General features: G+C 44.8%; 1 protein-coding gene across 1 annotated transcript in view; it reads right to left on the bottom strand.

Moving 5' to 3' along the window:
* Positions 1-15,024, bottom strand: part of LOC308609775 (forkhead-associated domain-containing protein 1-like) — a gene marked incomplete at both ends in the record, with an annotated part of 87,448 nt that overhangs the window by 21,182 nt on the left and 51,242 nt on the right. Inside the window, 2 exons of the mRNA XM_081259070.1 lie at positions 1,513-1,643; positions 5,301-5,424. Coding sequence (XP_081115196.1) covers positions 1,513-1,643; positions 5,301-5,424 — 255 coding nt within the window. The remainder of the gene's footprint in view (positions 1-1,512; positions 1,644-5,300; positions 5,425-15,024) is intronic.

The raw sequence follows: 15,024 nt of genomic DNA, 5'->3' as shown, positions 1-15,024 counted from the left end.
TTAAAAAGGTGCATAGAATAAATTCACTATAAAATGATTGATTGATTGATTTCTAGGCAATATATAGAAATAAGACTGGAAGAACATACATGAAAATATTAACACTGATTTCTCAAGGTAGCATTTCCTCTCCTCTCTTTTTATTTTTTCTTCTCAATGTCATCTACTTATTTTTCTAAAATTAACACACATGATGTATGTCATTAAAAAAAAAAGGCATCTCAAATGTTCACAAGAGCAGTACCCTTGGTGGTGACGAGCCCTTGTGCTACTGGCCAGCACAGTCTAGAGGAGAAGGGACCTCATTCCGAGGTCAACAAGGAAGGGGAAACGGGGACATAAATCATCCAAATGCACTTCAGGAGGTAGAAGAGCCAAGCAGTTGCTGTCTTTGCAGATTCCTTCTACTTAGCACCACCTCTGCATCCCCTTCCCGTCCCCAACACACACACACACACACACACACACACACACACACACACCCCACATTAAACAGCTATAGCACATGCCTGGGAAGACACTCTGCTTGGGAGAAACGAATGCAGAGGGCTTGGCCAGGCAGCCGACCCAGGGCAGAGGCAGAAGAGCACAACTAAAACCAGCCTCCCACTTCTCAGAAAACGATTTTGTCATCCCCATTTCACAAATGGGGAAATGGAGGCCAAATAATTTACAATGAAAGAAAGCTCTGGGATTGGACCCTGGTCTGTCTGATCCCAAAGCTCGTGCAGTGCCTTTCACCAGCTCCAAACTGGGTATGGTACTATGTACTAGGTATTACTTATTTTGCCTTTTCCTTGGAACCTCAAGATCTGTTCTCACCCCACCCCCATGCAGACCTAGCTATCAGGTAGCCTCTGGGAATCTCTGAGTTGCCACCTGAGATGAAAGCTTCGAGGTTTTACCTTGACTCACAGAAACAGGCACATCATACAAATACTGAGAAATCTTATCCTCTAGAGTCAGGATTCTAAAGTTAGCATTGAAGGCAAGATTTGCAAATAGTCAGTTACATGGAAAAAGCTCTTTGCTTGACTACCACGTTCATCTTCCCTAGAGACATTCTACACACTAAAGTCTAAGGAAGAAATGAGAGTCTGCGTGTTTGCATCTGGATCTTCAGACATTCTGCTTTGAAGACAATTATGAGAACCAGTGGTGCTGGGACCATGATGCAGCCGTTTGGTCATCCTTGCTCACAGAGAGATCGTATTCTGTTTAATGTTAAACTTTGTACTGGCAGTATATGCTCATAGGTGTGTTTGTTGCTGGGATTAAACAAACTCATTTATAATAGGGGTTAGAAAATGTCTGCTTGATTTGAAAATCTATTATGCTTATTCTGAGCCACATACATGCTGTCCTTTGAAAGGCTTCAGAGAAGTTGGCCACCTGCCCAGCAGCTACCCTCCCTGTGTCCTTGGGCACTGGCCTCATCTCACCACCGTGTGTCATGTGACTCCACTCTGTCTGCTTTTCGCAGCTACAATTTGCTGATGACCCGACACTCACTCTGGAGCTGAGGGCTTCGAGCTGGTGATCCTTTTCTTTGTTCTCACTTTTCAGTTGATTCACCTCCTGTTGTAGTTGTTGAACTTGACCATCCTTTACTAACACGTCTCTTTGCAAAGATGACACCATCTCTGTAAAAGAACCAAACCAAACCAAAACAAAAGACTCATGGAGGTCAAAGAGGCAGGAAGGATTATTGGCAACACCATGGCTGTCAGCCAATGTTTGGAAAAGACCTTCCTAGTCCTGGCCACCACCGCTGCCTGCCTACAATTGGGGAGGCTTTTTCCAAGGGTCTCAGAGCAGGAATGGGAATGAGAGCGAAGTCCACGGAACAGGGTTTGAGGCTTCAGTGAGAATGAGGGGCAGTCAGCACCAGCGAGAGGAGAAGCCTTTGGGGGCCCCTTGTGGGCACAGGCCAGGCAAAGCTGGGAGGAGAGGCCACACCATGGGCCTGGGGAACAAAGGCCCAGCACAGGAAAGGTCCAGGAATTCTTCTCCAGAGGCCAGGAGACGGCCGTGTGGCAGAGGGCACTGCTGGACACTATTGATGGGGTGGTTGGTTTCACAGTCCTCTGAGTTTGGACCCATCTCTACCACTTATTAGCTTCATGGTCTTGGACAAGTTATTTCACCTCCCACTGTCTGTCCCACACAGAGTTATTGTAAGGGTCGAATGATGCGGTATGTCCCAAGAACACAAAGTGGCTAAATTATGTTTGTTACAGGGAGCCTATTATTTTTCTCGGCAGCCAGCTTCCAAAATGGCCCCAGTGATCCCTACCACCTAGAATTCATGCCCTGTGTAGCCCCTCCCACCCTGAATAGGGCTGCCATGGGTAACCAATATGATACTGTGGAAATGACGGACTGTTTCCTCCCAGGCTGTGTCATAAAAGACACTGTGGGCTCCTCTTTGCTCTCTCTCGAATCACTCACTCCAGGGGAATCCAACTGCTGTGTCGTGAGGACACTCAAGCAGCCCTAGAGAGAAGCATGTGGGCTGAGGGACTAAGGCCTCCAGCCAATAGCCACATGAGCAGCCATTCGGAAGGGGGATCCTCCGGCTCCCCCCGAGGCTTTAGATGACATGACTGATGCCCCAGCCGACATCTTGACTGCAACTCGTGAGAACTAAGTCACCCCCCGCTCAAATTCCTGAACTACAGATACTGGGTGAGATAATAAATATTGGTTGGGGTTTTATCCATTACATTTTGGGGTAACTTGTTATGCAGCAATAGATAACTACTCCATTACTGTAGCATCATTTTTTTAACATCTTTATTGAAGTATAATTGCTTTACAATGATGTGTTAGTTTCTGCTTTATAACCAAGTGCATCAGTTATGCATATACATATCTCCCCATATCTCTTCCCTCTTGCATTGTAGTATCATTTTGAATAAAAGTGGGAAGAAGGGTGCATAACTGCAGTGGTATTGGGTTATCTCCTACGGTTCTTTTCTTGAAAGAACATCAGGCCCAGTTTTAGTGGTAGGTATCAATCAAGAATGTCTATGAAATAAAGCACAAAATGCTCCAGAATTTCAGTTTAAAAATGAGCTTTGCCTCCAGGACACAGTTCAGTTACTTGGAAATTCCTCTGGGGCTTGCCACACTTTGAGTGGGTCCAGCCCATCTCAAGCGTTATCACAACCCAGGTCTGTCCGACTCCCTGATCGGAGAAGGTGGGATCTGAGACAGGCTCGATGCTTGGATGAGGTTTCACTGGCTGACATATGGGAGGAAGGTGAGGACCAGCGAGTTCATCCTTCCATTCCTGGTGCCCAGAACAGCACCTAGCCTGTGAGAGGTGCTCAGAAAATATCTGAGGACATCCCAAGTGAGGGAGGAGCATAAGTAGAGACCTGGGGGCAGCAGGGGGTGGGTGTGGGTGTCATTAAGTTGCAGAGTGAGGCAGAAGAAAAGCACAGATTCATACAGAGATGGGGATTCACGTGCGACTCAATGCTATGCCTGGCTTCTAGAGCTGTGGGCATGTTTCCTGTTACGCGCCGGCTGCTTTCAGAGTGATGTGCCCCTCCGAGGCTCACTGCCTCCGCCCTGTCACCTGCTTCTCTCCCTCCCCTCGTCTGTGAGCGGTCCCATCCTCTTCAGGTCTCTAGACATGTCAGTTTCTACTTAAAAACCTCCACTGGATTCCCAACACCCTTGCAATAAAAACCCAGACCCCCGACCCTGCCCAGCCCCACAATCCCCTGTTCACTCCACGCAGACTCGCTTGCCCTTGGATTGTCCTTGCCCACCTGAAACAGGTCCTCTCTAAAAGAAGGACATAGCCATGGAGGATACAACATAAACTGGTTAGAATCGGCTAGGTCCAAGGGGGCGTAAGATTCGACTTCCTGGGGAACTGGAGCCTCATTACAGGCTTATTGTAATACATTAGCAAAATGACACACGCACCAGCACCAGGACTGTTCCGAGGCTGACCATAAAGGTCAAAAAGTGGGTGGTGGGGCTTCCCTGGTGGCGCGGTGGTTGAGAGTCCGCCTGCCGATGCAGGGGACACGGGTTCGTGCCCCGGTCCGGGAAGATCCCACATGCCACGGAGCAGCTGGGCCCGTGAGCCATGGCCACTGAGCCTGTGCGTCCAGAGCCTGTGCTCCGCAACGGGAGAGGCCACAACAGCGAGAGGCCCGCATACAGGAAAAAAAAAAAAAAAAGTGGGTGTTGGCCCAATTCCTGGAAATCCCTGCCCCTTCCCCAAAATATTAGAGTTGTCCCAATCCTCCCACTCATTAGCCTATAAAATTACCCAGCCCATAAAAACTAACCGCCCCATATTTGGGGGTCTCTAGCCTTCTGAGATGGCCCACACTCTGTCTGTGGAGTGTGTTTCTCTCTAAAGAAATCCACTTCTTACTTTGTCTCTCACTGGATTCTTTCTGCGATGAGACATAAAGAACCTGAGCTTTATTAAGTCCCGAGGCCAGATGAGTGATCTCGATTAAAAGATAGTGGGTTCTGACTGGGTTTGAGTCCCAGCCCACGGGTTCAAGTCCCACCTGAGTTCCATGGTTGCACACCCACTAAGCTGGTCCCCCTTGGCCTCCTCCCTTGAAGCGCTGGCCACCACGACACACAGTTTATTTTCTCCACAGTGCCACTGCTCTCTGAAGTGGGCTTGTTTATTCATCCATTTACTTTTATTGTCTGTCACCCCCTCCCGAATCTGTGAGTACAGGAATCTGACTGTCTTGCTTGGCTCTCCCTCCCCAGAGCCTGGAACGGGGCCTGACACCTAGTAGAAGCTCAAGAAACATGTGGAAGCAATGAAGGAATCCAGGGAATCAAAGCTCAGCCACAGCTGTGCGTTGGCTGCCCCTCTCCCAACCCAAGCCCTTTATCAGGGAACCACCTCTGATCAAATTAGAAAATGGTTTCCCTTGGGCCCAAGTGCACTCGGCTGAAATGGGTGAGACCGTGGGTGCCTTAAAGGAGTGACCCCATTTTGTCCACGCTCTAGTTTGCACTCAGGCTGCTTTGTGGAACCACCCAAGCCACAAGGCGACCTGTGTTCTCCCTGGTGGGGCCAGTGCTCAGGAGACCTTGTAGCCAAGAGATACCATTCTCTCAAATATTTACCAGGCCCTGCCCTCGGATGGGTGGCAAGAAACCTCCACTGAGGGAGAACTCTAATGCACCGACACGGGTGATCCCTGAGGCTGCACCCAGGTCACGGGCACAGGTGTGCTGGTTGACTGGTGATGTCTGCAGGGGGAGGGCAGAAGCTCTGGGGCCTGAATGCAGAAGGGCCTCACCTGACGTGATGGCGGCCTCCCTCCTTAAGTTCTCGGCCTCGTGCTTCAGGGAGGTGATTTCTAAGTTTCTCTCAGACAGGTTCTGGCACAGCACCTGGTTGTAGCCTTGCTGTAGGGCACTGATCTGTGGAAAGAGGCAACACACAGTCAGAGGGGGCCAGCCAGGCCTGCAGGACACGCCAGTACTTCTCCAACGTTGGGCAAAGAGTCGGGTTGATCTTGGATCGGGGTGTTGGGGAAACCAAGGTTTTCAGTTGTCACTAGTGGAAGGGGCAGGAGGGGCCTCTTCCTTTAGTGACCACCATGTCATCGGTCCTCGAGACACAAACCTTATCTTTGTGGCCACCCAGGGGCTCCGGTGCTGCTGTCTTCCTATGACCTGTGGGTTTTCAGCCATAAATAGACCAGCTGTTGGTTCCAGATCATCCAGCACTGACTGGATGCACAGCCAAGTTCAAGAGCCGGGAGCAGGTTATGAAATGAATTCCCTCTAATGAGAATAGAGGGTAGTTTATACCTCACAGAACACTCCAGAGTTTACAGAGCCCGTTCACACATGCTACACTGATACTCGTCATAGCGTTGCTGAAGGCTGACGTTCCCATTAATGTGCCCATTTTGCAAGGGAGCCAGGTTGAGACTCAGAGAGGTTAGGCCCCCTGCTCGGGATCACGCGGCTGGTCAGACGTGGAGTCTGATTCAAACCCAGTCTTTAGTTGCCTGGTTCCTCCTTCCCAGGTGGCTCTAGGAATGAGTGTGAGAAGTTGGAGGCTGTAAGGCATGACATGGACTCGGGAGCCGGACTGTGGCCTTCAAGTCCTATCTCTGCCAGTTAACGGGCTTTGTGAACACAAGGAGGACACCATATTCTGTTTCCTTTTGTTCTGTCTGTACGCGGGGTGATGGTAGTCCCAACCTGATAGGATTGTTAGAAGTATTTTAGTAAGTTAGCATGTGTACAAGTGATCAGATCATGCCTGGCACACGGCACAGGGGGATGAGCTGTGACGGTCCTCTCCTCTGACTACCCACGCGGTGTTTTTTTTCTTTTGTTTTGGGTTTATTTTGGGTTTTTTTGCAGTACGCGGGCCTCTCACTGTTGTGGCCTCTCCCATTGCGGAGCACAGGCTCTGGTCGCGCAGGCTCAGCGGCCATGGCTCACGGGCAGAGCCGCTCCGCGGCATGTGGGATCTTCCCGGACCGGGGCACGAACCCGTGTCCCCTGCATTGGCAGGTGGACTCTCAACCACTGCGCCACCAGGGAAGCCCTCACAGGGTGTTTTAGCTTCAGCTTCCCTCGTCCGTCTCTGGGGAAGGTAGTTGGTAATCTTTATGTGTGCATTTGTAAGCCTTGCCAGGCTCACTTAAACGCCAGTGTGGTTGTTATTAAGCGCAAATACAGGGGCGTCCCTGGTGACGCAGTGGGTGAGAGTCCGCCTGCCGATGCAGGGGACGCGGGTTCGTGCCCCGTTCCGGGAAGATCCAACATGCCGCGGTGCGGCTGGGTCTGTGGGCCGTGGCCGCCGAGCCTGCGCGTCCGGAGCCTGTGCTCCGCAATGGGAGAGGCCACAACAGTGAGAGGCATGTGTACCACAAAAAAAAACCAAAAAAAAAACAGGAAATACAGGAATCGTGGGTGGGAGCACCACAGGCCGGCTCTATCTATGGCTGCTGTGAGCACCCTCTAAGTCCATGGCTCAGAGACCCCTCAAGGGCGGTCTCCCCTCCAGGGGTCTAGGTCTACACGTGGGGTGTGGAAGGCTCTCCATCAAATGCAACGTTGGTAAGGGCCCGAAAGTAGCTGCCAGGCCTCGGCCTCCACAGAGCAGGTACCTGAGAGGTTGGGAAAGAGAGCTGGGCCGGGAACACCCTCCCTCTCGGTTTGATGTGGCCAGACTGCTTGTTCTGAGTGGCCCGGACTTCCCCACCTCAAGGTGCACTGTGGGCCTTTGCCCTGTGATTTTTCAGATGTCAGGCCTCAGTACTCCACAGGGACACGTTTATTGGGGCATAAATGCCACGCAATCCGTAGACAGGACAAGAACTACCTTGTTGTTTTTTTTTTTTTTTTTTTTTTTTGCTGTACGCGGGCTTCTCACTGTTGTGGCCTCTCCCATTGCGGAGCACAGGCTCCGGACGTGCAGGCTCAGTGGTCATGGCCCACGGGCCCAGCCGCTCCGCAGCATGTGGGATCTTCCCGGACCGGGGCACGAACCTGCGTCCCCTGCATCGGCAGGCGGACTGTGAACCACTGCACCACCAGGGAAGCCCCACTAGCTTGTCTTGATAGATCAAAACGGAAGTGACAAGGAGAAGGATGTAATTTCTTTTCTTTTTTTAAAAATAAATTTTATTTATTTATTTATTTATTTTTGGCTGCGTTGGGTCTTTGTTGCGGTGCATAGGCTTATTGCAGCGCCTTCTCTTGTTGCAGAGCATGGGCTCTAGGCGCACGGGCTTCAGTAGTTGTGGCACGAGGGCTCAGTAGTTGTGGCACACGGGCTTAGATGTTCCACGGCATGTGGGATCTTCCTGGACCAGGGCTCGGGCCCGTGTCCCCTGCACTGGCAGGCGGATTCCTAACCACTGTGCCACCAGGGAAGTTATGGGTGCAATTTCTTTGTTCTCCTAAGGTAAGTTTGCCAGATTTAGGGGAGGAAAAAAGGATGTTCACTTAAATTAGGATTTCAGATAATGAATAATATTTCAGTGCAAATGTGTCCCATGCAATATTTGGGACACACACTAAAACGAAATTCTAAAATTCAAATTTAACTGGGTGTCCTTACTTTATCTGGCAACCCCACCCGAAGAGAGTTCCTAAACTTCAGTCATTCATATACCACTTTCACCATTTTTCCCATGTCTCTTGGCTAGCCCCACTATAATTTCTTAGCATTTTTCGTAGAAGCAGCTCCCTTTTTAAACTTAAAAACGTGCATTAAATTAAAAATAACTGTTATAAGAGTAAATAGAGACTCAGTATCTTAAATAAAAATGATCCCTCCAAAAGAAGAAATACAGGAATTTCCCTGTTTATCATCAGACCAGGTTGCAGGCAGCACACTAAAAAAAAAAAAAAAAAAAAGATTGGGGGGAGGTGGTGGGCATGCCCAGGTAATGGAGTTCGGGTGTGCTGATATGGCCACCAGATGGCGATCACAGCCTTTGGTCTTGGTTTGTGTCCTTGGAAATCTTGTCATTATTACTCTGGTAGAATTAACAGAAGCGTCAAGGTCTCACACGTTTTCCGACTCGTTTCATGCACCATCATGGTTCAGAGTCTAGGACACTTGGGGCAGTTACACTTACTTTTTCCCTGGGGCACCTGAGACATTTTTGGGGGGATCTATGCTAGAAGTTGAGGGGACACAGGCCACTCTGACCCCCACTCTCCCCAAGGCTATACTTTTGCATGTTTGTGCTTTGGAAACTTTGAGTAAAAAAATTCTTTCACATTTTACTTTTCTCTGTTGGGGGGAAATACAACTTTTCCATAAAAGGTCCTTGGAACACTGAAAGTGTTTGTAAGCTCTTCTCAGCTTAATGCTTTTATTTGCAAGATACCAGAGATAGAACACACAGAGACAAACTTCCGGGAGGGAAAACATACGTTCCCCTCTAAGATTCCAGTGGTTTTGACAGATTTAAAATATTTCAATCTGAGTGTCAGAGTTTTAGGATTTCAGATTGCTGGAAAACTCCAAAGAGTCTTCAAACCTCTTTGATAATTTTACTATCAAAATAAATATCCATATTGTTTGTAATGGCATCAATTCCAAGATGTTTAATGTCTGTTAAGCTGTGTAATAAAATGGGCACTGAATCATAAGAAAGTTAAGAGTGCTAGGAGGAGTGATTGTTTCAGGATGATAATTTGGCTTCTAATTACCACAGGCGTATAAGAGCACATGGAGGTAAGAATTTTCTAGTGATACTGTAGCAGATCGAAGATCTCTGAGAGCAAATCATTATGCACACACCTTCGGGGACCAGGGAAAACACATAAAGTAATCAGAACCATAAATCAACCTGCCATGTGGCTTACACTTCTGGTGGAATGCTCTGCAGGCAGTAGAATAGTTAAGAAACTAAAATGTCAGTGGATGAAACTCGATTTGAGTTCAAATGAATTGAGCCTCTGGTTCACATATGCCTTGCTATAAAATATTCTTCTTCAGTTATAAGTGAAGCTCCAGGGGTATGGGAGGCAAGAGCATGATGCATCAGTGTAATTATTTCTAGACAATTTCTTTGTAAAGAAACCATTTTTTTCCCCCAGATATCGGCAGCCACTTTAAATAAAACTCAAATTGGGACCGGCTGATATTCAAAGATATGTGGAAATTATATAATATTCTATGTCAAATATATTTCAATTATTAAAAAAAAGGTATGTGGGGAATTGCCTGGCAGTCCAGTGGTTAGGACTCTGTGCTTCCACTGCTGGAGGCCTGGGTTTGATCCCTGGTCAGGGAACTAAGATCCTGCAAGCCGCGTGGTATGGCCAAAAATAAAAAAGGTATGTGGGAATAATTCAGCCTCATCCATGTACCTGAAAAAGACATGTCATTTTCTCAGGAAAGCTCTGAAATGGGAGAATAACTGAAAGGAATATTTCAGCAAAATTGGGTTCAGTTCAAGAAAAAGATGCTCATTAATGTGTCAGCTACATGTCAAGGTAGCTGTTTGCACTAATAATTCCTACAGGACCTGTTACTTTCATTGTTTTTTCAAAACCAGGTTTGAAGGAGAGTCATTAGTTCCTTTAAATATTAGAGCATGTATTTGTTGACTTGTTTATTCTGTCTCCCTCACTAGAGCATAACAGGGGGAAGGATCATGTCTGTCTTGTTCTCTGCTGAATTCTCAGAGCCTGGAAGAGGGCATGGCACGGGATAGGCCCCCCAAAATATTTCTTTGGATTAATGGACGGATGGATGGATGGATGAATAAAGAACAAACAAACAGACACGGTCCTAACAGAGTTCTAGAAGGTTACTGGGCCCAACCTTTGCCTTCATGGAGCTTACAGTTTCCTGCTAGAATCTCCTAGGTTCACCATACACAATCTGAGTCCTTTCTAGAGCACCATTTCTAGGATTGAAACTGTGTACCTAGAATCGGTTACAGAGGGAAAGACAGCAAACAGAGAACAAGAGAACAAAGGCCCCCAAGCACTGACTACGGTTTTTGTTTTCCTCTCTCCTTTTTTAAAATGTTTATTTATTTATTTATATTTTTCTTATTAGTCACCCATTTTATACACATCAGTGTATACATGTAAATCCCAATCTCTCAATTCATCATACCACCACCCCCACCCCCTGCCGCTTTCCCCCCTTGGTGTCCATACGTTTGTTCTCTACATGTGTGTCTCCATTTCTTCTCTGCAAACTGGTTCATCTTTACCATTTTTCTAGGTTCCACATATATGCGTTAATATAGGATATTTGTTCTTCTCTTTCTGACTTACTTCACTCTGTATGGCAGTCTCTAGATGCATCCACGTCTCTACAAATGACCCAATTTTGTTCCTTTTTATGGTTGAGTAATATTCCATTGTATATATGTACCACTTCCTCTTTAACCATTCGTCCGTCGATGGGCATTTAGGTTGCTTCCATGATCTTGCTATTGTAAATAGTACTGCAATGAACATTGGGGTGCATGTGGCTTTTTGAATTATGGTTTTCTCTGGGTATATGCCCAGTTGTGGGATTGCTGGGTCCTATGGTAATTCTATTTTTAGTTTTTTAAGGAACCTCCATACTGTTCTCCATAGTGGCTGTATCAATTTACATTCCCACCAACAGTGCAAGAGGGTCCCCCTTTTCTCCACACCTTCTCCAGCATTTGTTGTTTGTAGATTTTCTGATGATGCCCATTCTAACTGGTGTGAGGTGATACCTCATTGCAGTTTTGATTTGCATTTCTCTAATAATTAATGATGTTGAGCAGCTTTTCATGTGCTTCTTGGCCAGCGGTATATCTTCTTTGGAGAAACGTCTATTTAGGTATTCTGCACATTTTTGAATTGGGTTGTTTGTTTTTTTAATATTGAGCTGCATGAGCTCTTTATATATTTTGGATATTAATCATTTGTCAGTTGCTTCCTTTGCAAATATTTTCCCCCAGTCTGAGGGTTGTCTTTTCATCCTGTTTATGGTTTCCTTTGCTGTGCAAAAGCTTTGAAGTTTCATTAGGTCCCATTTGTTTATTTTTGTATTTATTTCCATTACTCTAGGAAGTGGATCAAAAAATACCTTGCTGTGATTTATGTCAAAGAGTGTTCTTCCTATGTTTTCCTCTAAGAATTTTAGAGTGTCTGGTCTTACATTTAGGTCCCTAATCCGTTTTGAGTTTATTTTTGTGTATGGCGTTAGGGAGTGTTCTAATTTCATTCTTTTACATGCAGCTGTCCAGTTTTCCCATCACCACTTATTGAAGAGACTCTCTTTTCTCCACTGTATATCCTTGACTCCTTTGTCATAGATTAGTTGACCATAGGTGTGTGGGTTTATCTCTGGGCTTTCTATCCTGTTCCATTGACCTATATTTCTGTTTTTGTGCCAGTACCATATTGTCTTGATTACTGTGGCTTTGTAGTATAGGCTGAAGTTAGGGAGTCTGATTCCTCCAGCTCCGTTTTTTTCCCTCAAGACTGCTTTGGCTATTCGGGGTCTTTTGTGTCTCCACACAAATTTTAAGCTTTTTTGTTCTAGTTCTCTAAAAAATGCCATTGGTAATTTGATAGGGATTGCATTGAATCTGTAGATTGCTTTGGGTAGTAGAGTCATTTTCACAATATTGATGCTTCCAATCCAAGAACATGGTATATCTCTCCATCTGTTGCTATCATCTTTAATTGCTTTCATCAGTGTCTTACAGTTTTCTGCATACAGGTCTTTGTCTCTCTAGGTAGGTTTATTCCTAGGTATTGTATTTTTTGGTTGCAGTGGTACATGAGAGTGTTTCCTTAATTTCTCTTTCAGATTTTTCATCATTAGTGTATAGGAATGCAAGAGATTTCTGTGCATTCATTTTGTGTCCTGCAACTTTACCAAGTTCATTGATTAGCTCTCGTAGATATCTGGTGGCATCTTTAGGATTCTCTCTGTAGAGTATCCTGTCATCTGCAAACAGTGACAGTTTTACTTCTTCTTTTTCAATTTGGATTCCTTTTATTGCTTTTTCTTCACTGATTGCTGTGGCTAGGACTTCCAAAACTATGTTGAAGAATAGTAGTGAGAGTGGACATCCTTGTCTTGTTCCTGATCTTAGAGGAAATGCTTTCAGTTTTTCACCATTGAGAATGATGTTTGCTGTGGCTTTGTCATATATGGCCTTTACTATGGTGAAGTAGGTTCCCTCTATGCCCACTTTCTGGAGAGTTTTTATCATAAATCAGAGCTGAATTTTGTCAAAAGCTTTTTCTGCATCCATTGAGATGATCATATGGTTTTTCTTTTTCAATTTGTTAATATGGTGTATCACATTGATTGATTTGCATATATTGAAGAATCCTTGCCTCTTTGGGATAAATCCCACTTGATCATGGTGTATGATCCTTTTAATGTGTTGTTGGATTCTGTTTGCTAGTATTTTGTCCAGGATTTTTGCATCTATATTCATCAGTGATATTGGTCTGTAATTTTCTGTTTTTGTAGTATCTTTGTCTGGTTTTGGTATCAGGGTGATGGTGGCCTCAGAGAATGAGTTTGGGAGTGTTCCTTCCTCTGCAATTTTTTGGAAGAGTTTGAGAAGGATGGGTGTTAGCTCGTCTCTAAATGTTTGATAGCATTCACCTGTGAAGCCTTCTGGTCCTGGACTTCTGTTTGTTGGAAGATTTTTAATCACAGTTTCAATTTCATTACTTGTGATTGGTCTGTTCATATTTTCTATTTCTTCCTGGTTCAGACTTGAAAGGTTATAACTTTCTAAGAATTTGTTCATGTCTTCCAGGTTGTCCATTTTATTGGCATAGAGTTGCTTGTAGTTGTCTCTTAGGATGCTTTGTATTTCTGCGGTGTCTGTTGTAACTTCTTTTTCCTTTCTAATTTTATTGATTTGAGTCCTCTCCCTCTTTTTCTTGATGAGTCTGGCTAATGGTTTATCAATTTTGTTTAACTTCTCAAAGAACCAGCTTTTAGTTTTATTGATCTTTGCTATTGTTTTCTTTGTTTCTATTTCATTTATTTCTGCTCTGATCTTTATGATTTCTTTCCTTCTGTTAACTTTGGGTTTTGTTTGTTCTTCTTTCTCTAGTTCCTTTAGGTGTAACGTTTGTTTAGATTGTTTATTTGAGAATTTTCTTGTTTCTTGAGGTAGGCCTGTATAGCTATGAACTTCCCTCTTAGAACTATGGGATGCTTTTGCTGCATCCCATAGGTTTTGGATCGTCGTGTTTTCATTGTCATTTGTCTCTAGGTATTTTTTGATTTCCTCTTTGATTTCTTCAGTGATCTCTTCGTTATTTAGTAACGTACTGTTTAGCCTCTATGTGTTTCTGTTTTTTACGTTTTTTTCCCTGTAATTCATTTCTAATCTCATAGCGTTGTGGTCAGAAAAGATGCTTGATATGATTTTAATTTTCTTAAATTTCCTGAGGCTTGATTTGTGACCCAAAACGTGATCTATCCTGGAAAATGTTCCGTGCGCACTTGAGAAGAAAGTGTAATCTGCTGTTTTAGGATGGAATGTCCTACAAATATCAATTAAATCTATCTGGTCTATTGTGTCATTTAAAGCTTGTGTTTCCTTATTAATTTTCTCTTTGGATGATCTGTCCATTGGTGTAAGTGAGGTGTTCAAGTCCCCCACTATTATTGTGTTACTGTTGATTTCCTCTTTTAGAGCTGTTAGCGATTGCCTTTTGTATTGAGGTGTTCCTATGTTGGGTGCATATATATTTATAATTGTTATATCTTCCTCTTGGATTGATCCCTTGATCATTACGTAGTGTCCTTCCTTGTCTCTTGTAACATTCTTTATTTTAAAGTGTATTTTACCTGATATGAGTATTGCTACTCCAGCTTTCCTTTGATTTCCATTTGCATGGAATATCTTTTTCCATCCCCTCACTTTCAGTCTGTATGTGTCCCTAGGTCTGAAGTGGGTCTCCTGTAGACAGCATATAGATGGGTCTTGTTTTTGTATCCTTTCAGCAACCCTGTGTCTTTTGGTTGGAGCACTTAATCCATTCGCGTTTAAGGTAATTATCGATATGTGTGTTCCTATGACCATTTTCTTAATTGTTTTGGGTTTGTTTTTGTAGGTCCTTTTCTTCTCTTGTGTTTCCCACTTAGAGAAGTTCCTTTAACATTTGTTGTAGAGCTGCTTTGGTGGTGCTGAATTCTCTTTGCTTTTGCTTGTCTGTCAAGCTTTTGATTTCTCCATCGAATCTCAATGAGATCCTTGCTGGGTAGAGTAATCTTGGTTGTAGGTTCTTCCCTTTCATCACTTTAAGTATATCATGCCACTCCCTTCTGGCTTGCAGAGTTTCTGCTGAGAAATCAGCTGTTAACCTTCTGGGAGTTCCCTTGTATGTTATTTGTCATTTTTCCCTTGCTGCTGTCAATAATTTTTCTTTAATTTTTGCCAAGTTGATTACTATGTGTCTCGGTGTGTTTCTCCTTGGGTTTCCCCTGTATGGGACTCTCTGTGCTTCCTGGACTTGGGTGGCTATTTCCTTTCCGATGTTAGGGAAGTTTTTGACTATAAT

The sequence above is a fragment of the Mesoplodon bidens genome (assembly GCF_964165515.1).
Source record: "Mesoplodon bidens genome assembly, contig: HAP1_SCAFFOLD_146, whole genome shotgun sequence".
Classification (NCBI taxonomy): Eukaryota; Metazoa; Chordata; class Mammalia; order Artiodactyla; family Ziphiidae; genus Mesoplodon; species Mesoplodon bidens.
Note: the sequence above shows the minus strand (reverse complement) of the source record. Positions and strands in the feature narration are given on the sequence as shown.